General features: G+C 29.1%; 4 protein-coding genes across 5 annotated transcripts; all 4 read right to left on the reverse strand.

Moving 5' to 3' along the window:
- Positions 1-1990: 1990 nt before the first annotated feature.
- Positions 1991-5687, reverse strand: LOC107932256 (probable pectinesterase 53). The gene is made up of 5 exons (XM_016864224.2): positions 5129-5687; positions 4551-4740; positions 4280-4486; positions 3227-3462; positions 1991-2283 (listed from the first exon to the last, which is right to left on the reverse strand). Exons 1-5 carry the CDS (start codon positions 5482-5484, stop codon positions 2136-2138), a joined length of 1137 nt encoding a protein of 378 aa, XP_016719713.1. The 5' UTR covers positions 5485-5687; the 3' UTR covers positions 1991-2135.
- Positions 5688-11110: 5423 nt separating this feature from the next.
- On the reverse strand, positions 11111-11674 carry LOC107932279 (programmed cell death protein 4). The gene has a single exon (XM_016864248.2). The coding sequence runs from the start codon at positions 11480-11482 to the stop codon at positions 11252-11254; it is 231 nt and encodes a 76-aa protein (XP_016719737.2). The 5' UTR covers positions 11483-11674; the 3' UTR covers positions 11111-11251.
- LOC107932278 (uncharacterized) lies at positions 11111-12958 on the reverse strand. The gene is made up of 2 exons (XM_016864247.2): positions 12667-12958; positions 11111-12584 (listed from the first exon to the last, which is right to left on the reverse strand). The coding sequence occupies exons 1-2, from the start codon at positions 12849-12851 to the stop codon at positions 12329-12331; spliced, it is 441 nt and encodes a 146-aa protein (XP_016719736.1). The 5' UTR covers positions 12852-12958; the 3' UTR covers positions 11111-12328.
- A 1898-nt stretch (positions 12959-14856) lies between these two features.
- Positions 14857-17762, reverse strand: LOC107932209 (mitogen-activated protein kinase kinase 6). Of its 2 annotated transcripts, none has more exons than XM_016864168.2 (7): positions 17031-17762; positions 16779-16866; positions 16247-16381; positions 15714-16127; positions 15438-15640; positions 15188-15233; positions 14857-15089 (listed from the first exon to the last, which is right to left on the reverse strand). In XM_016864168.2, exons 1-7 carry the CDS (start codon positions 17099-17101, stop codon positions 14997-14999), a joined length of 1050 nt encoding a protein of 349 aa, XP_016719657.2. In that variant the 5' UTR covers positions 17102-17762; the 3' UTR covers positions 14857-14996. The 2 variants fall into 2 exon arrangements, with proteins under 2 accessions (XP_016719657.2, XP_016719656.2); XM_016864167.2 differs by having other exon boundaries at positions 16779-16869.
- Between the last annotated feature and the right edge of the window lie 7870 nt (positions 17763-25632).

Genomic DNA, 25632 nt, shown 5'->3' on the forward strand with positions numbered 1-25632 from the left:
TCTTTTAATTCTTAGTCAACTATCTTTTTCATTTTTCACATTTTTTATTTCAAACATGTATCATGTTTTCTTCAACTTTGGACATATTTTGTTTTTGAATTTAAAAGTTTAATTCAACTAATTTGATTTCGAAACTCGATATAATTTAATTTCATCTTAAAAATTAACTAATTTGAACTCGTATAATTTAATCCAAAAATTTTCTAAATTTAAAATGAATTGAACTCGAAAATGGTTTGCACTTGGTAACTTTCTCGCATTGGGGTCTGAACTTGTATTGGTTCAAGTTAATTCCCTAAACTTGACATTGTTCTCATACTGGGCTTGAATTGTTTTTTATTCAAGTTACGCACTAAATTTGTCAAATTCAAAGGCTAACTTAGACAAAAGAAAAGAAAAGAAATTCAAACCCTAAAATAAAAAGACTTGCCGAATTTAAACCTTGATAATGATTTAACCCAATCTAAAATAACTCGGCTTAAAAAGTTATTATTGAGCTGGACCTAACATTGGTAGCCGGCCTAAGCCTAATGACCTGTCTTTTAAAATCAACAGGCTTTAATATAGTTGTATTGAATATTTGAGTAGGTAACTCATCACTTATAAATGTAGAGATTTAGTGTATATGTTGAATCATTTTTAATGATGAATAATAGTCTTTATTAGTGTCGAAATGTTGCTAACAACTTTCTAGAATTTATCTCAGGAATCTTGAATATTGTAGTTATGGATAGAGAATAGATGTGTGTCGACTTCAAGCAAAAATGATCTGGTTCATCTCCTTCCCCTTTCCTATAAGTTATGGGGTTTTATTTAGGAGGAAAGAACAAATAATAATTCAAATATAAACTATCTCATAATCATTCCAATGCGTACAAAGTTCTACAAATTATGATAATAAATTATGTTATTATCGTGTTTATCTAAGTGTATATTCTTGTATTAAATAATTAGAACTATATTTATGATAATAAAATTTATATTTATTCAATTATTATATAAAATATTTATACAAATTTCGCATGCACAATATAGATAGTTTTCCTTCTAAAAATTAAAATAAAACTCAATCGATTAACATTAAAGAGTCTGCCTGCCTTCTGCTCTCTTTATGCATTCATCCCATCAGCCCATCATGCAACTGGGCCATGCCTTCCCATATCATTCACTTTTATGTCATTGCATTGTAAATAGAGTCATTAATCTAAGCTCAACCTTTGTGATTTTTATAAGATTTTTCAGCTCCAATCAATGGTGAAATTACCCATTCAACCTTGAAGTCGGATTCGATATTTGAGAAAGTTTGAACAAAATTATTAAATTCAAAAAATAAATTTAAATTAAAAAATTAAGTTGGCCAAAAATATAAATTGTGCTTAGATTTTAACATTCAAAACCCAAGTAGACCTATATTTAATGTTGTAAACTATTATATTATTTTGTCTTTATACAACATGTAATTCATATCTCAAAAGTTAACTTTCTAACCGTATATAATGTTATAATGTAAATATTAAAAAAGATATCAACAAGTGTTAGATTGTTAGTATCCGGTGGTAAGACACATTACACTCTTAAGAAAACAACTTAAGTTCAAATCTCATAAATGGCATTGTTGGAAAGGGTAGCTATAAACCTCAAAAAAATTAATCTCCGTAGACTGTAAAACAAACATGGAAGATATCTTGATTCATCCTTACTCAAGCCTAATTTAGCCAGAAATATGGTAAACCTAATATATAAAAATAACATAATATAATATATTAGAAACTTAGAAGTGGGTCGGGCCAAGCTCAACCTTTGAATATTTAAAATTTAGCTTGACCCATTTTAAATTAGACTCTCTTTTCTTTTCTTTTTTTTTGTCTAAACCTATTTTTTAGTTTAATATTTCTATCAAAATTCTTTCAAATTTCGGGTGAACCTTTAAAATAAAAACGAATAACCTGACCTATCAACATCTCTAAACATAACAAAAGAGACAAAATTATTAGAAAGTGAATTGCTTCTAATCAAATTTATCATGATTATCATCATCGTCTTCAAAAAAACCTAGCTATCATCTTTTACAAATACTACTTTCTCGTTTTGTTGATATACATTAAAAAAATAAAAATTGACGGATCATCATATAATTATAATTTGATCCATTCAGAGCCATCAATGAAACTAAGAGAAATAAAAGGTTTAGCTTCCTCGTCTGTAAGTTCCCTTGACCATGAAACCCTGCCTGCAAAGCTTGCTCCTGGCCCTGTGCATTTGTATTGTCCATAGAACACCGTCCTGCCGATGCACCATACCACAAACATCAATGCAATTTGCAAAGCCAGGCCACTCAGTCTCTTGAAAATGCATGTGCATGCTATATTAACCAAATATTGCTAAATGTATAATAAATTTTAGCAGGGTTCAACTTCAGCTAAGGCTTTTCTTTTATAATCCATCAAATTAGGGGTGATGCTAAAAAATTACTTTACAAAGGCAAGGATAAATCATAGAATTTTGATGAATCAAAGTGTAATTTTATTATAATAGTGTATAATTTCATAAAATTTTAAAGGGTTAAATAACAAATTTACCATTTTTGGAGGCCAAAGCTCACCATTTTTTTGGATTGCCTTGTGTACTACATGTAGTTTCAGGGTGAAACCAAAAGATTGTTTTAGGAAGTTAAAAGATAATCATAATTTTTTAGAAAGTCAAAAACATAATTTCATCATTATATTAATTTGTAATTTTATAAATTTTAAAAAGACTAAATGGTAAATGACAGATTGATCAAAGCCTCTTTCTTTCCTTGTGTATTCAGGTTGGAGTGAAATTAAAAAAAAAAGATGTTTTAGGGATTAAAGATGAATTATAAATTTTTAGACGTCTCGGTGTAATTTTAACATTATAATAACTTGTAATTTCATAAATTTTAAAAAGATTGAATGATAAATTTATCATATTTGAGGGAGTCAACGTTAGTACATGCCCCTTTTCTAAAGGGTTAAATTCAATTTTACTATATTATTAACAAGCAATACCCGGTGATACCTGAGTCCTTGATAACTTAAGGGTGAGCAAAAGTCTGTTCAAATAGTTTAAGTCAGTTAGTGCACACTTCGTATGTTCAATCTAAAAGTCTTTTAAATCTCTTAATGTTTATGTGTATATAATGTATGCATTATGCAAAGCATGCAAGAAAAAAGAGCAAAAGAGAAAAGGGAGAAAAGATTATTACATCTCACGGTTAGGGTCACCCCAATTATACCAGCCCTTAGGAAGTATGATGTTGTCCATGTAAGTGTAAGCAAAGACCACCCTCGAGAAAGGACCCCATGCCCTCCCTAAATATAAAGCCCCTGACCCTGTCACCTTACACTTCACAAAAGAGAACCCTGTGTCATCTAGGATACTCCCTCTGTTTTGTGCTGTTACTGCGCCTGTTAACCTTGCTATTGCATGCACATGACATCCCTAAAACAACAAACATAATTACATGACCCGATTGAATTAAATTCGGGTTTTAAAATGTATGTTCAATCATTGTAGAGCTACGGTTTCAAAGGCAATAATTGTGGGGCGGTTGGCGTGACAAAAGCAGATATGGTAACTTATTCCCTCTCCTTCAAAGTTTAGTAAATTTTCTATTGCATAAAAAAGAAAGGGGTTTTATGTTGGGACAGTTTTGGAAAATCATGATTTTCGGGCAAAAGTGCTATGGAGGTCCCTATATTAAAAGTCAGATTGTATTTTACCCCTTTATTCAAAAAATGAACAAATTAGTCCTTGTACGTCATCTTAAAGAGCAAATCGGTCCTTCTTGTTAAAATTTTCATCCATTTGTGCTGTTAAAAATTGGCGTGGCTGACAGAATAACATAACAGTGCCACGTGCACCTCATGCTTAAGATGAAGCCAAAAATTTTGTTCGGGGGCTAAAGCTAAAAATATTGTATTAAAAATGCTTAAATTAAATTTATTAATTTTTCATTTAATCAAAGGCTAAAAAGGATTGAATTGAATTTTTTAAATTTTGAGGGGCTATAAAGCAAATTTTCTATTTAGCCAAGAGGGCTAAGGCACTACCTACCCCTTTAGTGACGCCTCATGTTGACTTATATGAACTAGTGTTTAATGGTAGGAATAGATAAATTTTGAATAAAAGGATCATTTTGTTCTTTGATCTAATATATAATGATTAATCTGCTTATTTTTACCCATAATTTTCATTTCAATTATAGAGGAATCTTTAGATGTTTTTTTTTCTTGTTTTTAATGATGATGAAACTAACCTCAAAGAGGGAGAGAGCATTGCCAAAGATGAAATCTACTGAGCCTTCAATGTAACAATCTTTATAATAATGTCTGCCAAAGTGATCATAAAGTGTATCTTGAGCTCCAAGGAATCGACAACCGACGAAAGTAGCCGTATCCGCCGATATTCTAAATGCTACAGCTTGTTTTCCGATTGCTCCTGGTGCTGGAATTGGTGCAGTGTTCTGAAAGGGCAACAGCATTAAAAAAAATTGCAGGCAATGAAGACTAATTTAAGGTTTTCTTTACCTTGAATGTAATGTGTTTGGCAATAAAATAAGGTGAATTCACAGCAAAAGTTGCAGAACCATAGGTTCCTAAAGGTTGTCCTCTAGCTCCAGGTGTTTGAGCTGTGTCTCCCCATTGAACAATTGTTTTATCTGCCCCTGCTCCTTCAATTGTTATGAAGGCCTTCAATGGTGGAATGTTAACCTTTTCCCTAAAAAAAATTACATTTTCACAAGCATGAAAAATCAAATGCAGGAGAAAAGAAATGGTCTATATGTTGCAAAGGTAAGTCTTGTATGTCTTAATTGGTGGTTCGAACCCCATATTACGCACAAAACTGTGACACTTTTTCTCGTGAACCCTTTAGATAAAACCTCAACATAAAGATAATATTTTCCGCTCGGAGACCGAACTCCCCTCAACAGGGTTAAAGACATAAAACAAACAAAAATGGGGAATCACACTGAACAAGGATTAACATACAATTGAATGTGGACAAACTCTAGAATCCCGAGTTTAACCAAATAAACAAAAAATGCAGAAAAACGTAAGGACAAAGAGGGGGGGAAAAACAGATTATGTAGTGTGAATGTACTCACGTGTAGACCCCAGCATGGACCTTGATTACAACTCTCACAAGGTTAATGAAAGGAAGAGAATCAATGGCATCTTGAATTTTGGTGAAGTCACCGGATTTGGGATTCTTGTCGACGGTAATGGTACGAGAAGGGAAAAGCTTGTTTTTTGCTGTCCTGAAAACTGAGTGATTAAGGCTGCCAACAAATTTAACCCATTGCATGAATGGTTGTTCTGAAACATGGGTTCCTGTCACATTTGATTGCTTGTGATGGTGCTTCCTTTTAAGTTTGATACCTTTGGTATGGCACAATGTCTGAGCTGAATTCAAGAGAAGAACAAGGATGACAATGTAAAGAAAACATTGAAACTTAGACATTATACAGGTGTGTTTGTGGCAACTAGCAACTGATCAGGTCGAAATTATGGTTTATATATACACACAAAGGTAGCTACTAGCCAGCAAAAAAAAGTGATGTTTTATTGTTGAAATAGAGAATCAAATGACAGAAAGGGAGAGTTCACGGGTGGTTTAGATGACAAAACAAAGACTTTCAAAGATGAGAGAATGAGAGAGAGAAAAAGGCAAAACAAAACAATCTAGGCCACAAACACAGACAGGTTGCACTTTCTGGAATTTAAAAAGAACAAAAATTCTTGCTTCATGTTAAATGTTGTTTGTTTTGTAATGCCCGTGAGTGGTCTCTCCTACCTGTTTCTGTATTAAGAGGTGAATATATTCTGTAAGAGAGATAATGGGGTTTTGGAATGTCTATATCTACTAAAATTTCATTAGTTTTATCAATATTATTCTGGGCTTAACTACAAAATTAGCCCCTAAACTATATTATTTAAAGTGCTATCTAAACCATAAATTTTAAAGAAATTATTTTATATGCCTTTTCTATCTCATCATTCATTATTCATTTTTAAGTATTTAATGACATTTTAACAATTTTTTTCATATCATTAGCCCATAAATTTGATAATTTTTTTACCTTAAACCATAAATCCTGGTCGAAATTCTAAATTCCAAACCTAGAACCTGAATACTAAACTCAAACCCAAACCCAAACTTCAATTCAGAAATTAAAGTTGAGGTGATTTTATCTAGCTTTCTATGATTAGATTATTGGCCTAAACTAAGCAATTTGGGTGGCTTACATGAGGTGGGGGCAGGAAAAATTGTTTGTGAGTAGTTAAAATGGGTGAGGAAAAGGGGTTTTTTTTGCCCATAGCAGGGCCACTTGCTGTACTACACAAATTAAATATATACACATCAACCCTGGCTTACCTACGGCTACCATTACAATTTTGTTCTTGTTGTAAACCTAGTTTGTTACCATACTTGTTGAGGGTAACCCATTAAAGTTTGAAGGTTAGTTCAAAATATGAAAAAAAATTTAATGAAAAATATAAGATTTAAAAAGTGAGATGTTTAAAATATAAATCGGACTCAATTTTAATTTTTAAGATTTGAGCCTAATCAACTCGGTTCATTTTATAAATTTGTTATATATATTTTTATTTTATGTAATTTATATCACATAAAATTAAAAAATAGAATAATAAAATATTATGTAAACGTTAAATGATATGGTGAGTTGTTTAAATTTAAAATTCTAACAAAATAAAAACTATCCAAAATATTAAATATTAAATTAAAACTAATATGGACGAGTTTAAAACAGATTTGAACTAATCATTTATAAAAATAGACAGGTTTTGATAAATTTTAGACCCATATTATGAATCAATCCGACTTAATTTGGACAAATATAATATATAAATCCAACCTCAAACTTGGTTTGCCTCGACCATAAACAAGTACATTTTCTCATATACAAACTTATATTCTCACTGTTATAGAAAAAACCACTACCACTCAAGCAATGACTTACCCACAACTACAATTACATTAAAAAAAGAGGGTGTTGTTTGTGTTTGGATTTTAGAATTTTGGTGATGTTGATGGTAGGGATAGAAAAAGAGGGTGCTGTTTTGGGTTTCACAATTCCTTAATATATTTATAGACAGTCAGACTATGATATCTATATTTAATCTCATTTTGTGCTGCAACATCTGGAGGTGGGAACCACTTTTCTGCATTTTCTTTTAAGGCTAAACTCATTCATATATAATGATTGATTCATTCCGTGATAAATTCATTCAGTAATGAGAGAAAGCAAGAAAACAGTATGGACCATCAAATCTAATCCGCGTGGTATAAATGAAAACAAAAATATTTTTCAATAAACTATTCTTAATTCGATTAAACATTATGTTAAAAAGAATAAATATGATTAGAACTTATAATTTGAAAGGAAAACATCCTTAAGCTAGTTAAAAATTTAGAAAAGCTGATAATTTTTTTTGGGTAATTTGTTACAAGGTCATTAAAATATTAATAAGTTTACATTTTGATTACTCAATTTCAAAAAATTACAAAATGGTCATTGAACTGTTCGAAAGTTTTCATTTAATCTTTCTCTTCTACGGTTCATTTTTTTTATGAAACAACTTTAAATATAAAAAAATTACAAATTAAAATCCAAACAACTTTCTTCCTCGATATCCAACACTAATCATCAAATCGATTTGGATCTAGCACATCAATAAATATTGACCTACCATACCGATCATCAAATTCTCACTTGCAGCTTAACTCTATAATTTAAATAAAAATTTTCAAAGAATTCAATAATAAACGAAAAATTTTTAATTAAATTTATTAATAGTCCAATAACCTTTTTAACAACAAAAATTCATTAACTATGTCCTGCTCTATTTTAAGCCATGGAGGAAAAAAAAAAGAAATAATTTACCATATGTTTCTTTAAGAACTCCCGTGACATATGTCTTTCTTTTATTATCAGCTGACTAATAATTCTTGGCCTTGCTCACAAATAATCCTTTTCTACAGGTACGTCTTTTCACAGATTCCAACAAAAATATCAAAGCTAATATTATACCTGTTCAAAGGTTCGGATTATCCGTCTAAGCTCGGATGCTCGCCCGAAATTTGAGAGGATTTAAGTAAAATTATTAGATCTAAAAAATAAACTTGAACAAAAAAATTAGACTCATTTAAAATATGACTTGAACTCGAACTTAAACATTCAAGGCTCGTACCATACATTATTTCATACTACTTTTAGCATACATTTTTTTAAATATTGATGCTTAATAATTATATATATATCGATTTCATCAAATTGAAAAAAAAAAGAATTACATAAATTATAAGGTTTCATCAAATTAATTTTTGATTTGGCTCGTTGTCTTGACCAATATTTCATATAAATTGACAAAAAGCTGACTACATATAAAAAATTGAAAATAATTTCAACCATTTTTATTTTTTTTCACTGAGTAATATATTCTATTCATAATAGATGGTTCAAGTATAAGCAATACGAAATCTTGGTACTATGTTCAAAATAGTCCTAATATTAGTAAATATTTTAAAAAAGAAGCAATATGAAAAAAAAATAGAAAGTAATTCTTATATTAGTAGAATTTTCAAATTTATTTATTTTTAAATCAAATAAAGAAAGAAAAAAACTTTAAACCTCAAAAACTCATTCCAAATTATAAAGGTAAGTATACAAATAAAACAAAAGTCATGAACAAGTTACAATTGCTAGAAAAATACTACTGTAAAATAAATTTGGTAGCACTGACTGAAAAAATAAATTGAGTGTAAATAAATAATAAAGTATTTACTGTGCTGTGGAAGAACAATTGTCTTAGAAGAAAATTTAAACCCTCTTACAAACCTTTTCTCAATGAGACGGAATAAGTAGCAAAAAAAAACTATATATATATATATATAAGTTAGCATATAATAATTTGAAAAAGAAAATCAACCATCTAACTCATGTTTGCAAGTTTTGGGTTTGAAAAGATAAAAAGTTTCTTTTTATTATTCAAAACACTTAATATTTAGTTGTTAAGGATATATTAAATTAATATAAAGATAAAAAAAAAGTGACATTTAAAACATATTTTGTTATAGGTGAAAGTTATTCTTTATTTTACATAAAAAAAAAGTAAAAAAGTCACGAAATCTTATTATTTATCAAGGCTAGCATATGTCTTATTTGAAACTCATGTAATGGTCATGTAATGAAGGAGTTTTGTGGAAGGAGAATACCATGTTAGAAGAGCTCGGTTTTCCCATTTAGAGATTCGACACGGTCCATTTAGTTAAAATCTAATATAATTATTGAATCTTAAAATGTCCTAAACAAAAAAAAATACTAAAAAATGAAAATGATTTCAATGCGGTGAAAGATGGACCAATGATGTTAAAATCGGATTGAACCAAAGTTGAATTGGCAACTCAACAAGTTAAAAATTCGATTGTTGAATCGGAAATCAAAATCGATTGAATTAATTAAAAAATTTGTCAAAATTGGGTTTTTTATACTCGTTGGGTTATTGATAAAATACAGGCCCAAATACCATATTTTTAACCCTATTTGCAAACCCAATGGACAATGATCCAATCTAATAAATAAATAAATAAAATGCAAAAAAACCTAACACTCGTGTCCTAAATCAATTAAAATATTATTTTAATATCTATTCACTTTTAAAATACATAAATTATATTATTTAAAAATATTCTAATTTTTTTTAAAAAAATCAATAAAAATTTACCACCACTCAACTAAAATTATATTTTGATAATTTTATATATTTTAAGTTTATTTGAGCTTTAAGTGATAAAATTTTTTTAATCAATAGAATATTTTTTTAAAATTTTTTTTGAACTCACTATAATAATGTTAAACTTCATTTGACAAAATACTTAATTTTCTGAATTTTAAATATTATTTGATAAATTTTTAAAATTTTATTAATATTTAAAAAAAATATTTTTTAAATAAATAAAAATAATTTTTTATATAACATTTTAAAATTATTTTCAATATTTTAAGTTCAGAATATCTATATTTACGTCATATAAAAATTATAATTAATTACAAATTAAAATAAGAAAACCATAAATTTAATTTACATTTTTTAAAGTTTATTTGATTCACTGGAAAATGCAGAGATCAAGTACACTAAGGCCCAGTTCTTCATTGCTTAAAAAAAACACTTCTGACTCTAAAAATACTTTTGAAAGAAAAGCTGTAAAGAACAAGCTGCTTTTAGCTGAAATTTTTAATTTTTCAAAAATACTTTTCAAAAGCAATACTGAAAAGGAGCTGAAAATGAAAAGTTAAAAATTTTAGCTTTTTCTCTCCCAAAAATACTTTTGGTGCTTAATTACTTTTTCACCCCTCCAATAATATAGTATTTTTTTTTTCTTGGTGCTTGATTACAATTATATTAAAATCATCAATTAAAAATAAAAAATATTTTTAAAAATACTAATTACAAATATTTAATGATTATATTTAAATATTTAAAATATAATTTATATATTCTAATTAAATTTATAAATAATTAATATTTATTGTTTAAAAATATTTAAAATTTACATTTCATATATTAAAATGTTAACAACAAGTTATAATAATTTTTTTTATATTCTTACTAAAATATAATAATATTAACTAATTTAAATATTATTTAAATGCATATTTGTTACTTGATAATAATATATTTAAAATGGACATTTTATTTCTCAAAAGTAATTTTTAATAACAATGTTAAAAACTCAAATTTTAAATAAATTTTTTTCAAAAACACTTCAGTTCTAAAAGTAATTTTCAAAAGGAATGTAGAATTGTACCTAAACCTTTATCTCCTCTCTCTATACAACTCTCTGGATTTGTTTGTTTCCCGGGAAAATTCAGACCTTCAAAACTCAAGGCTAACCAACATTCAACATTTTCAAAAACAAATTCCTGAAAATTTAGACAGTACACTATTTCCAGAAACCATCCAAATCAAAACCACATCAATTTTAAACATCTTACAAAAATTTTCTTTCGCGATTTAGCTAAGATAATATCATTAAAAAAAGAAGAAGAAGCAAACATCAACAATTAAAACCGCAATTTCTACAAAATTTATTCATAAACACTTTTCATGGTCTCATCATAAAAACTAGATTAGAAAAAAAACCAAAGGCAACGATCGATGATGATAATAATAACGATCTCACACTACCATCATAGACAACACAATTAATTATCATTCACGATTTCATCAGGATCTTCAAAGTTAGGATCCTTAACATCAAAAACCTGTTTCTCAACTCCAATCTCAGCCGGCGAAAAGCCATCTCCGGCCCAAGTGAACTTCCCGCCATGACCTCCTTTCTTTGGCGATCCAATCATTCCAGTACCAGATCTCCTATCTTTCCTCACGTCCGACGATTTTCCGGTACCTTTGCTACTCTTTCCGGTATTCTTCATCTTTTCTGCAACTCCGGCTACCAGTTTTTCAATTTTCAAATTATATTCGAACCGATTTCTTTTGGATTACTTATGGCGTGAACCGGTGGTTTTTTGGAGGTAATGGGGGTTTATATAGAGCTTGTAATTGGAGGATTTGAGAATGGATAAGATCACACTGTAAATTAATAATGGTTTTTCTTTTGTCGGAGATGAGACCACGTGGAAGAATTAGGTTCCTGATTGATCTGACCCGTACACGTGGTTAACTTTGGGGTCCACATTAAAATAGTATAAAAGCAATATAAATGGATTTCTTTTCCAAAGTGTTTTCTATAACATTTATAAATTTAGATTATCATCGTATTATAAATTTAGATTATTATCGTATGATTTAGGGTAGGTTTAGATGAACGGTGTATTTATCTGTGATTAGTATAAAAATAACGGTGATGGTAAGATTAGATATTATAATAATACTGTAGTATGAAATAAAAATAAACGCACCGTACCTAGTCGCCCATCCAAACCCACCCTAAATAAAAAATAGATAAATTTTAATAAAAAATATTACTATGATAAATAATTGATTAAAATTAATCTTTAGCCCTCTTAAAATGAAAAAAAAATTTAATCTTTTTAAACTTTCATCCTTTTAAAAATTTATAATTTAATTTTAAGCCCTAAAAGATAAACTTTGGCTTCGTCCCGTCAACAACAACAATTTAATTGCTTCAAATATAGCTTCCCATATTCATATTTCCATGAAACCATAGTCCAAAGAAAAAGAACCCCTCAAAATGGTATGCTACTCAAAAAGGGGTAGCTAGGTTTATAAAATTCACATATTAATCACTATATAGGTTACTAGGTAGCTAGAGAAGAAGACATAAAACAAACCCTTGTTGAACTTGAACCCTTCTTTGATATGGTAGCCTTAGGGCTATAATACACCTTGTTATGGTGATGATGACCATCTAATCCCCATCCATAGCTCTTGCATGATTTCATCATCTTAGCTCTTACACGAACCACTTTCTTTGGTAGGTCTTCAATGCTCTTCACGTTTGCTAGCGATGTGAATGACTGTGATTTCCCATGGTAATGCTTTGATAGCCCTCTCCTACAAATACATATATAAACAATTAATCAACCTAACCATGGGGGCAAAATAGATGCATGCGTGCATGTATGATGATGCTTACTTGATAGGTAGTTGAGCCATCATCTCGGATAACTCATAAAGTGGCCCATTCGATGATGATGCAGAAGATGTAGCATCATCAACCAAGTCTGATGAAGAAGCTATTGAAGCATTAATGGAGTTTTCAAAGGAGAACTCATCACTTTCCATTTTCTTCATTTTCATATCTCCAAATATTTCACTCATTAATTTACTTTTGAAAAACCCTATATATGATATTTTAGGAGGGAGAGAATATATATATAGATATATAGATATGTATTATCCTATTGTACTTTTTTTTATTCAAAGATTTGTCATTATCGTCTCCTTATGGTCGAAATTTATTATAGTTTTTCTTTTTTTTTAAAATTTTTTTCCCATATAGCACTAGAAGATTGGATAAGGTCTAAAATTGAAGGCCATATCCATATCTGAATCACCATTTTGGCTGGAAATTAGGTCGTTGTCTTGAGAAACTTTGCCTCAAAAAGCTATGACATATATTACATGTTTTAAGATCTCAAGGCATTCCACATTGTACAAGGGAATCTTTGTCTATCTTACATATATATCGGTAATCATAAGAACCCTAATTCCAATTGATTTTAGGGAGATTTTTCTTTTTGAAGGTTTTGGGTTGTCTTTAATTTTACCACTACTCCTTGTTTTCCTCCTCTTTTTGCTTTTAATGGTTAAACAATTCAATCCTCCAAACCCTCACTTTGCTCTCAAAATAGGTTTAATTATTATTTTTAGTCCCTCCAATATCTCTACTTTTGTAATATTGGTAGTAAGTCTAAACTGATATAAAATACTATTAACTTGGATTTTTTTGTTGATTACTTTCTTACCAAAAAAAAAAGAAGATAAACAATAATAGTGTTATTAGTTGATGACAAGTAGTTAATATTATTATCAATTCCAACCTATTAATAGTGGCGAAGGCACAAACCCTCCTTGCTTAAAATGGGAAATTTTTTTCTTTAATCCCTCTCAAAATATAAATCATTTAAATTAAATTTTTTAACTTTTGAATAAATAGAAAAGTTCCATTTGTGGCCCTCTAAAAATATAAACAATGTAGTTTAAACATATTAACATTTTAATAGAAAATTTAACTTTTAACCCTTTCAAAATTTTATAATTTTATCTCAACTTCCTTAAATAGAATTTTTAGCCTCACCCCTACTTACTAATAAAACTATAAAAATAAAGAGATTGTTTAAAGAAGGTAGCTAATTTTATTATGGTCAAAAAGTAAAGGCTGCTCAGCAGCTACTATATTCTTTTAAGAAACCATGTTATATTTAGTGTGTATTTTAAGTAATTTTTATAATTTTATCTTGAAAAATGAGTTTTTTTTAAATGTTTATTGTATTGATTTAATTGGCATGAATTTTATTATCAATACAAAAGGACATAAATTTGAGTGCGATGAAATTTGTTATTTTTTTACTTATGAATTGAGGAATGACTATTAATAAATTTTAGATATTATATCAAAATGAGAAAATATAATCAAAATATTAAAAAAATATATATATTCATTATCATTATTGCTTTTAGAAATGGAGTGGGCCAAAAAGTTGAAAAGTTAGGAATAAAAGATAAGGTAATGTTTGGAATGTATCATGATGAGGAAATAAGGTATCTTTTTATCTTATTTTTTATAATTACTTATTCAATCCCAAAAGGAAATATTTGATGTTGCTTAAATAAATTTTAAATTTTAAATTTTATAAATTAAAATTTTGGGTAGTGAGATTTTATTATAATGGACTTTTATAAAAAAAATTAATATGATTAAAAGATAAAAATAAAAAATTTATAGCGGTTCAATTAAATCATGACAGAAATTAAAACATTATGTTGATAACTTAAAAATCGATTGTTTCCCTTAATCGATTGAATTGGGTAAAATTTGTAAATTGATTTGACAATTAATTTAAAAAAAATTTACGAAATCTCGTTACAGTAGAATCTAAATATATATATATATATAATTGATGGGGCAACAGAGAGGCCACCACATAGCCTTATCCCTGGTTTTGGTGCCCACAGCTTTGGAATTTGGACCCCTTAATCAACCCTTTTTAGCTATTGCTTTAGTACCCATAGATCTGATTGGTTTATCTCATCCATCCACCTCTGCTCCCAATAAACACTCCTAGTTATTCGAGATGATATTTAAATAAAATTTATACTAGAATAAAAAAATCAACTCCCTTAAAGTATTGCTATCATATATGGAAGAATTTCAAATTTTAGGGTTTTGAACAAGGTGAAGAATGATTAAGGACCAAATCAATTTTAGGATCAAAACATGTTTTTGTGACAAAAGACCAAAAATTATCTTCGTCTTGGGTAATTCAATGGAGATTCCAGCCAACCTACAAAATACACAAGGTTGAGGTGTTGGGACTTTTTGATGAAGGGGTGACTCTGCAAATAAAAAGAGAGAGAATCATGGTTTTGGAGGGTAAAAATGGAATTTCCTACAAAGAATTTAGTGGTAAACGAAAACCATTGGGGAAACTTACCAAGAGGTCCAAAGATGATGCTCTCTTTTCAGGGCTCGTCTGTAGGCTAAAAACATTGAAAAGGCAAAAATAGAATCAATGTTTATGATCACAATAAACCAAATTTTAATTCTTCATATAAACCCTATTAATTGAGTATAAAAAAAAAGTGAAGTCTCAATGTGAGAATAATTGTCAATTTCTGAGCTTAATCTAGACAAAAAATGTTCAAATCTTAACACGGAAACAATTGTTAAGTGCAAGTATTTACCTGGCTGAGACAAATGAACAGAACTCTGAAGAGAACTCATTTGGTGGAGCATTTGTCTTCAAAAGCTCATCAATGCTAGGCCAAGTTTGCGGATCTTCCGATTGCTTATACGGGTAACGTCCGATGGCGCACTCGAGCGCTACCATGCCTAAACTCCAAATATCGCTGCTATAATCATAAGTGCTCCCACTAATTCTCTCTGGCTACAAATGGGGAACAAGATGATTACGATAAAAATACGAAGATGCCGAATCGAATCACAAACAACACACTTACCGACATGTAGTTGTTATCAGTCCCAACAAATGTATCTTTCTGGTCCATTGAGCTAGCTACCAATGTACTAAGACCAAAATCAGCAATCTTCACTTCTCCATTTCGGTTTACCAGTAGATTAGACGGCTTTATGTGACCATGTATTACATGATTTTCATGGTGCAAATAGACAAGACCTTGTAGGACCTGGTCACACACAACAGCAAGAAACGGTTCGGGTATAGTTTTAACTTGTCTGAGCACTTCGATCAAAGATCCACGGTCCATGTATTCTAATACAAGAAATACGTCTCCTCTGTGATAGAATGAATGGTTGCAAGACACGACATTCGAACATTTTGATGCCTTGTTTATTTTAAGATACTGCATGAATTGTTTAAGAATCTCTTCCTCTTGTAAGTTCATTTTTATAACCTGCAATGCAGACTGAGTATATTAGCTCGACTGGTACCAATGATGTGGTAGGCTTCATAAGGGTGTGAGTTCGAGTGAAGCTTGAGGCACAAGCAATTGAAATGATTCTAAAAGCTTACCTTCAAGGCATATAATTTTCCATCCCATCTATGGCGAGCAAGTTGTACCGGACCTCCACGGCCATTGCCAATAACTTTGACGGTCTCGAGGTCTTCCAATAAGAATTCAAGATCAAGGTTTTTGATATCAAAAGGCTGCTCAAAGTAAATCCAACAAGAAACATTATCTTCCATCCATAGGATTGTTATATCACAACTAGTTAACTACTACAAGTTCATAACAAAAGTTAAATAACACAAATGAAACAAAACCGCCCCTACCAGAGACTTAGCCCCCAAAACGGTAAATTTTCCATTTAGTACTTCTACAAAAACTGATACAATGGTAAATATGCAATTTGTCAACACAACTAGTTAACTACTACAAGTTAATAACAAAAGTAACCCTCCAAGAAAGCAAGGGACTTGGCCCCAAAATGGTAAAATTTCCATTTAGTCATTCTAGAAACTATAATGTTATAAACAAGGTAAAATTACAATTTGACACCCCCAAGATTTTATAACGTTGCTATATTGAGTTCAAGAAACTTACGGGGGAGTCTTTTTCAGTGGAAATGAAAGGCGCAGGATCCCGAATTAGAAGCTCGTCATCAAGTTCATGAAGTGTCCAACGTACCGTCCTGCTAAAATAAAACGAATTAACATTCAGCATGCAATGGAAACCATAAACCAATAATAAAAAATTCAACTTTGATTTCAAGAACCTATTTTTAATGAATAAAAAATGAATCTTTTGATCTCAAAATATGGTTACATAAAAAAGAAGAAAAAGAAAAGAACTTACAAGAAATTAGGTTCTGGCATTGGATTTGGAGGAAAGAGGCTCAGTGGCTTCGGCGGTTTCTTGTTCTTCATTTTATTTTTCCTTTACTTAATCTTTATTTTTCCTCTCGGTGATTATATATAAACTGTGCGTTCAGTTATGGTGTTTATAATTTACTTTGATAATTTATCACATAAAAGTCTTTATAAATCAATATCCCAACTGCTTTAAAACTCTCTCAAGAGATAAAAAGACTTTCAAGCTTATCCATCCACCTCTAAGTATTCGATTGAGAACCTCAGCATCCTAGTCGACCTATGCTTTAGTTTTGTCAAATATGCCACATTCAAGTGGGCCGAACTCAGCACAAATAAAACTTATTCAAGGCCCAAGTAGAGAAACAATTTCGTTATTGCGGAAACGAAACAAGCAACAATATCTTTCCCGACAACATTGTTATTCTGTCAGCCACTCCAATTTTCAACAATAAAAATTAATGAAATATTGATTGTAACGACCCGTTTGTTATTTAATCTAATATGTATAGACTAATTTACTTTTTTTCAAATAAAAAAATAAAATACAATTTAACTCCTAGTGTCATGGGCCTTGGATCAAAACTCATAACGAATGCACACAAAACGTCTTGTAACACCTCGAAAGTTGCTACAGCAAAAAAGTGAGATATTATCCTTGATACAATAAAATAAAGAAATAAAGTGACCAAAAAAAATACTCAAAAGTGACTAAATCAAGAAAGGACTAAATCACAAAAGTGAAAAAAATTTTATGGCCTAAGAGTAAATACTCAAAATTTGAGGGTTAAAGTGTAAATATAAAAAAGTTGAAGGACCAATAGTGAAAATATTTTAAGGATAAAATGATCTAGAAACTAAGAAAAATGGATGAATAAGGACCAAATTGAATAAGTGAAAAAAGTATGAGGGGTTAAATCGTAATTTTACTAAAATAAGTGATGATTCAATGGAGGAATTTTGAAGGATCATGAGGGGCAAAATGGTCATTTAGCAAGGAAGATAAGTTTGAAGAGTAATGATGATGTTGATGATATTTTAGATTACTTAAATAAATATTAGTGTATTAATATTTTGATTTGACATTTAATTATATTTTATTATTTTATTTAGTATATAAGGAAAGAAAGATGCAGAATTCTCTTCATCTTTCCATGGTTCCAACGTGACAAGAAGAAAGAAAGAAAAAAATTCTTTTCTTTACAATTTGGTCTTTTTACCAAAAAATCACTATTTTCACTTAAAAATCAAAAGAATTTCCACAGCCATCAAGAGAGAAAAATATTAAGGAGACTATGGGAGCTAGAATATTAAGTTAGATTCAAGAAAATAGAAGTTGGAGGAGAGAGAAAGTCAAGTTAAAATTTGGTTTCAAGAGAATAAGGTATGGATGTTAAGGTTTTATGTTATTTTTAAGTTTAGTAGTGATAGAAAAGCATAAAAATGGTGTTAAAGTAAAAATTTCTCATGATGAAGAGAGAAGTTGAGTAAGTGAATCAAGTGGTAGGAGAAGAGAAAAACAATAGATTTTGATAGAAAAGAGGTAAGTACCCATGAACTTCCTTGTTATTTAAGGATTAAAATGTGATCTTTGTAAATTAAGTGGTAATTAAGCAAATAAAAATAAAAACAGTGTGAAATAATTTACTATGTGAAGTAGGAAATTATAATAAAAGTATAATAGTTGGGTTATGTGTTAGTGAAAAATATACAAAGTATTAGATAAGTGAAATCATGGGAAAATGTGAAATTTTATGGAAACAATGACTAAATTGAAAGACTTGAGAAATACATGTGGTGGAAATAATACAAGTGAAATACATAGAAACTTGATGTGGAAAATGAGATTGTAGAATTAATTATGTGTAACACCCCAAACCCGGTCTAAACGTTATGACCGAATCTGGCAATGTCACATTGTAACACTCTTACCCGTATTCGATGCCGGAATAGGGTACGAGGCATTACTAGAAGACATACATTTGCATACGTAATAAACCGAGTTACAAAATTTCATTCGAATTGAAACTTTTAAATTATTAACATTCTTTTATAATTCTTTACAACATATCCTCGAAATATTATATTCATAACAAATAGGGCCTACGAGACCCGATATTTACACATGTAATTTAAAGCTTCATTTCCATCTCATTCAATTCACAATTTCTCATGTTCACAATTCAAATCAATTTCTCAATCCAATATATATATTTCAATCATCTAAGAATATAATTCAAGTTACACGAACTTACCAGGCTAAATTGTAGAAATACCAAAATTTAGGGTCGTTTTCGTAATTTTCTATTTTCCTCGAATTTCCTCTCAATCTTGATATAAATTAATATTTCATTCAATTTATTAATTTAAATAATAAAACAATTCATTTCATGCAATTTGGTCACTTTTTGACATTTTACAAATTTACCCTTAAAATATTACTTTTATTCAATTTAGTCTCTGAAACTAAAACATGCAAATTAGCCATTTTTAATGAAAACTCATGCTAGTTAAATAATCATATATTTTCCTCCTCCTCCTCCTCCTTCTCCTCCTCTCCACATCCTTAATGTATGTAATATGCTTATATGTAACATTATCTATAATTTCACTATTTATTTGTTCATTCAAAGTTGTCTACTTGAGTCATTATCACAAAATTATTTATATCTTGGGCTACAGAACTCCGAATTAAGATCCGAAAATTTTATCTGAAACTAGACTCACATATATTCTTACCATAAAATTTTTAGAATTTTTGGTTTAGCCAATAAGTACATTTTATTCTTTAAATTCATCCCTATTCTGCTGTCTCACAGTTTTGACCCTTCTTCAATAAAATTTAATTATCTCCTCGTACAAGATTCGGATAATGTTCCCGTCTATTTATATTGAAAAAAGACTCATTCAATATTTTAAACATATAAATTTAAGCCCCTTATCATTTTTATCCAATTTTTTATGATTTTTAAAAGTCAAAACAGGGGAAACCAAAATCATTCTGACCTTATCTCACAAAATTTATTATAACTCACGATTTACAATTCTATTACTTACACCATTTCTTCTATGAGAAACTAGACTCAATAAGCTTTAATTCCATATTTTTTTAATCCTCTAATTAAATTTTTACGATTTATGGTGATTTTTCAAAGTTAAACTATTGTTGTTGTCTAAAACTATTTTAGTGCAAAATGTTGATTACTAGGTGTATAACTCCCTTATTCCCTTTCTCTATAATATTTCCCATCACTTTCACTTATTTTTCTTCACTAATATATCAAGAAAATAAGACCTTATATGAGAAAACTCTACTATAACATTATTTCCATGTTTTTTCAATAATATCAAACTTAAAAATATATTGAAATCTTGATGTTCTTACCTTGTACTATTGATTTCAATCTTTAACTTGATTTTCTCTCTCCTCCAGCTTCTATTTCTTGAATCTAACTTGATATTCTAGCTCCCCGTTGTCTCCTTGTTATTTTTCTCTCTTGGAAGCTATGGAAATTCTTTTGATTTGTAAGTGAAAATGGTAAATTTTTGGTGGAAGGACCAAATTGTAAAGAAAGCAAAACTTTCTTTCTTTTCCTCTCTTCTCACGTTGGTTGCATGGAAGAAGATGAAGATTCTTCATCCTTCCATCCATATATATACTAAATAGAATAATAATAAAATAATAAAATATCATTTAAAAATTAAATTAAAATATTAATAAACTAATATTTATTTAATTAATTAATCTAAAATATCACCAACATCATTATTGCCTTCTAGATTTCTCTCTCTTCTAATTGACCATTTTGCCCTTCATAATCTTTAAAAATTCCATCCTTGAGTCATCACTTAATTTGGTAAAACTGTGATTTAGTCCCTCAAAATTCTTCACATTTTCATTTTGGTCCTAATTCGTCCATTTTCCTTAGTTTATAGATTATTCCACCCTTAAAATATTTACACTATTGGTCCTTCAAATTTTTCGTATTTACACTTTAACCCCTCAAATTTCAAGTATTTACTCTTGGGCAACAAAACTTTTCTCACTTTTGCGATTTAATCCTTTCTTGAATTAATATGTCATAATATAATTCCCGGTGTTGCCATAACTCAAAATTTCCCTTTTTGTCACGTTATTTCCTTATTTTATTATCAAGGATACCTACTTTCTTACTGTAGTAATTTTCGGGGTATTACAGTAGTAATTTTCGAGATATTACATTATGTGAACTGAGTGAGTTGTGAAAGAAAATTGTTTAATAATGAATAAAGGTTTTTTTTTAAAAAAAGTTACTAAATTGGAAAGTTATAAAAAGTTTACAAGGAAATATTGATACTAAAGCATATAATGCAAAATAAAAGAATATATGAATTTTGTAATCCAAACTACAATTATTTCCTAAGTTGTGGAAATTAAGGGTTAAATCGTAAATTTAGGAAAATTTATATTAGAAATAGAAATATGAAGTGCATAACACTTAGAATGAGAAAAATTGATGTTGTAGTGAATTTTGGAATATTAATAAGTATTGAATTATGTTATATGTGTTACTAAAAGTAAAATATATTGTCACACGAAATATTGTGCTAATGACTAAATTGCAAAATATATAAAAGTGCTATGTGAAATACATGATAAGGATTATTAGTGAATTATGGATGAATATGAATTTAGAAATATATTACATGTATTAAAGATAGTGAAGATATAAGTATACAGATTTTTGGTACAATGATTAAATTGTAAAGTATGAAAAAGCATTATGCGAAAGTGTAAAAGTGATATGTGTGCATGATATAATTTGCCCAAGTAGACGAGATAAGAACTATTGGGATATTAGTAGCATGCCATTAAGAAACCTTAGCGTGCTCTCTGATTATTAGCACGTTAGTGCTCTCTGATTATTAGCACATTAGTGCTCTCCGTTTAGCTTATTTATGCTCTCTGTATAGTACTTTAGTGCTCTCTGTTTAATAGTACAGAATAATGCACTTCTGTATCAGTTCCGTATATCCTAAGTGTTCTGTTTAGTTTACTGGCCTCTGCTAAGAAGGTAAACAATTTTCGTTACAAGGTAAATGTCTATTTCTGATTCATGTTTGAAATATTGAATTAAAAATAAATTATGAAAGAAATAGTGAGAGAATCATGAAAATTTACATTAAAGGGTGAAATATGATACATGTATAAAAAAAGTAGTAATTTTTATAAGTTGATTTGAGGACTTAAGGACGAAATTGTGAAATAAGTAAAAAGTTACAAATGAATATGATAAATAAACAAGGAAATGAGATATTAGAAATTAAGAAATTTAATAGAATTTAAATATCATGGGTACTTACTAAGCCTTCACCGACTTAAGCGTTTATTTTCAACGTGTAGGTATTGTGATTTTGAAGAGTTGTAATTGAGGTTGTGAGCATCCATCTCATCGCATCTCCAAGTGCCAAGAGGATATGTTTTAAAATTTTAAATAGAATGGCATGTACTTAGGAAGATCAAGTATGTTCCAAGTAGTAGGGATTAAAATATAAGTTATGAAAACTTTATTTTTTTATTGTTCAAATATATTCGTGATTAGCCAAAATCACTTTGGCACCAAATGTAATATTCCTATATCAGGTTCCTTGGATCTAACCAGGTATAGCAGTGTTACACGTCTCATGGAGGTCAGTTGATTAAATGGGGTTCATGTGACCCAATTGAATTGGCCCGATTTGTAGAACATGTGAAAAAGCACATCGACTTGAAGCTTTGGTGGCCCAATAAAACACTCCAGTAAAACTAGAGTTACCATGGTGAATATTGTAAATCCAAAGGAATAAAATTGTATAGAGTTTAAATCACTTAGAGCTCTCAACTTATAGATAGGTTTTGATCTCGACCGTCAATAGAATTTAAATTGCACAGGTGGATTTGGGGAGCTCAACTATAAATAAATGTCAAACTCTAACAATTGGTGTGTGTTGCCTTTCTGTTCGCTTGTAGCTTCTTTTCTATTCAAGTTTGCTTCCACTTTATCTCGATGCCTTAAAACATTTTTTATGAACTCTCATTTTTCGACAGTAAGATTGACTTGTACAAATTTAAAGCTAAATATCTATTTAAAACCACGCAATTTATGAGACTAACCCCTTAGTCATGATCCAAGCAGTATTCCACCAAGAAACAACCAATGCTATCATTTTGCCACGAGGGCATTATACAGACAGTGGTATGATAAGTTGAATGCAACTTGAATTACCATTATTAAATTAATAAAAAATAAAAATTTAAATTCTTTTTAAAATATGACTTTTGGAACATGAATTGAATGTAGCCCTTTGAAACAATATGAATATATATATTTATAGTATGTTGGGTAGACCCTCCTCTCCAAATTAATTTCTCTAGGGAAGATGTTATAATCTATAGACCTTGACCAATTCACTTTTTTGCATGGATAAGATCGAGTTAGATATTTGTAATTTTATAATATTTAAAATTAAAATTATTTATTATTTATATTAAATTTGAGTATTATTATTATTATTATTAAATTTTAAATTAAAACAATTATTCGTTGATAAAAAATAAAATAAAAGATTTGGTCTTGACTCATCGAAACAAAGACAAAGTAGTGATAAAGAGTTAGGGTACTAAAAACAATGGGGTATACATGCTATGCCTCCTAGGGTCAGGTCACCCCATAAATACAAAGGCCCCATATCCCATACCCCCCCCCTCCCCAATCACTTTGTTCCATTCATCTCAACTTGGATAATTCAAGATAAAATAATTTAATAAAAAATGAAAATTTTTTGAAATCGGATTAGCGGATGATTTGATAAAACATTGATTTGATTGGTTTAGGTGGATAAAAACAAATGAACTTTTGTGATTAGCGTAATAGTTAAAGAAAGTTTACTTACGGAACCAACCTGAGTTCGAGCTTGTGAAGAGCAAATGGTAAGCATTTAATTAGACAACTTCTTTTGGACGTAATGTATATGTATATAGTCTGGGTATGTTCTTACCGTGTATGTAAATATTAATCCTCTAATTGTTATGTACCGAAAAATTCGTGTATATAAGGAATATATAAATCTAATCCTTTTTTGTTTAATATGATATTTCTTTTTGATAAAAATAGTAATTTTATTTGGTGATTTATAAATCAAAATAATTTGTACATATCAAAGGTATATTTGAATCTGATTTATTTTTGGATTCATCATTTACTTTACTCCTTAAAAATTTTATTTTAAAATAATTTTATATTTAATAAATGCATAATTTAGCAAACTCAAATCTTTGACGAATTATGTAATTAATATAATTAATTCAAAATTTAAATATCCAATCCGTAGTCATATATGGTAAAGAGATTAAATATCAAATTCCAACATAGCAAAGGGACTAAAACTGGAATTAAACCGAAAATAATAGTTGTTTTAGCGCCGCCAAATGGAGCCGACCAAAAACGGCGACTTTGAAGATGAAGAAGCGCCAGAGAATGCCACGTCAACAATGTGTAAGCCGCTAATATGTAATGGAAAAGGTTGAAGACAAAATCCTGCCACCCCCATTCCAAGTCCAGCTCAGCTTAGCCTCCCATTTTTATGACAACGTGGTGACAGCCTTTTTCCAGCTGTCATGGTCCCCGCAATTTACCTCGAGATAATTCTATTTATTTTTAATATAATTTTATTCAATTACATTAATTCAATACTGACTGTTAAAAGGTTAAAAAAGGAATAACATGTTGAATATATCATCAGGTATTTACAATTTAACAAAAGTTGTATGTTTTGATATTTAAAGGTAATAATTTTAATTTTTTAATATTTAATTAAAGTTTTGATTTGATTTGATGAAAGTTAATTGCTAATATTATTAAGTTTAGATTTTTCATAATTTTATTAATAGAATAAATTTAGTATTAACTATGATTTTTTTAAATTTTAATTTAATTAGTCAAATATAATTTCATGGATATGATTTATTTTAGTTTTAAGGTTGCTTTAATGAATATTATTTATTAATTATAAATTTTCATGAAATCAATGTTAAAATTTAAATTAATTATTAAACGCTAAAAATAAATACTATTATTTTTAGATATTAAAAAGTTGTAATTATAAAGCTTAATCGACGACAAATGAAAGAAGAAATAATTTTATTTAATATTATTAAAATTAGAAGACTTTTTGTAAGAGATGAATTTTCTAATTAGATTTATAGATAATTAGCGGACCAAAAGCCAATTACTAAAATAGTTGCATTATTACATCATAAATTAGACTAGTTAGATTAAAACTCATATATATCAACAGTAAATTATAAGAATTCGACTCGTGACCCACGGCACATATATTTATGCATCGTGGATCTCGAATTTAAGTACTCAATACACAAACTTTGCCCTTTACTTAAAAACGACGAGCAGAAGAAGATAAATTTGTTAATGTTAAAAAAATAAAAATATAAGAGGTTTTCGACCATGCGCAAAATTTAAGGGTTAAATGACCCATAATCCTATACGGATAAGGTCTTGGACTCTTTGCCCAGCATATCTCTAATTTTACCTCTCAATTTTATTTTTTTA

The sequence above is a fragment of the Gossypium hirsutum genome, chromosome D07 (assembly GCF_007990345.1).
Source record: "Gossypium hirsutum isolate 1008001.06 chromosome D07, Gossypium_hirsutum_v2.1, whole genome shotgun sequence".
Lineage (NCBI taxonomy): Eukaryota > Viridiplantae > Streptophyta > Magnoliopsida > Malvales > Malvaceae > Gossypium > Gossypium hirsutum.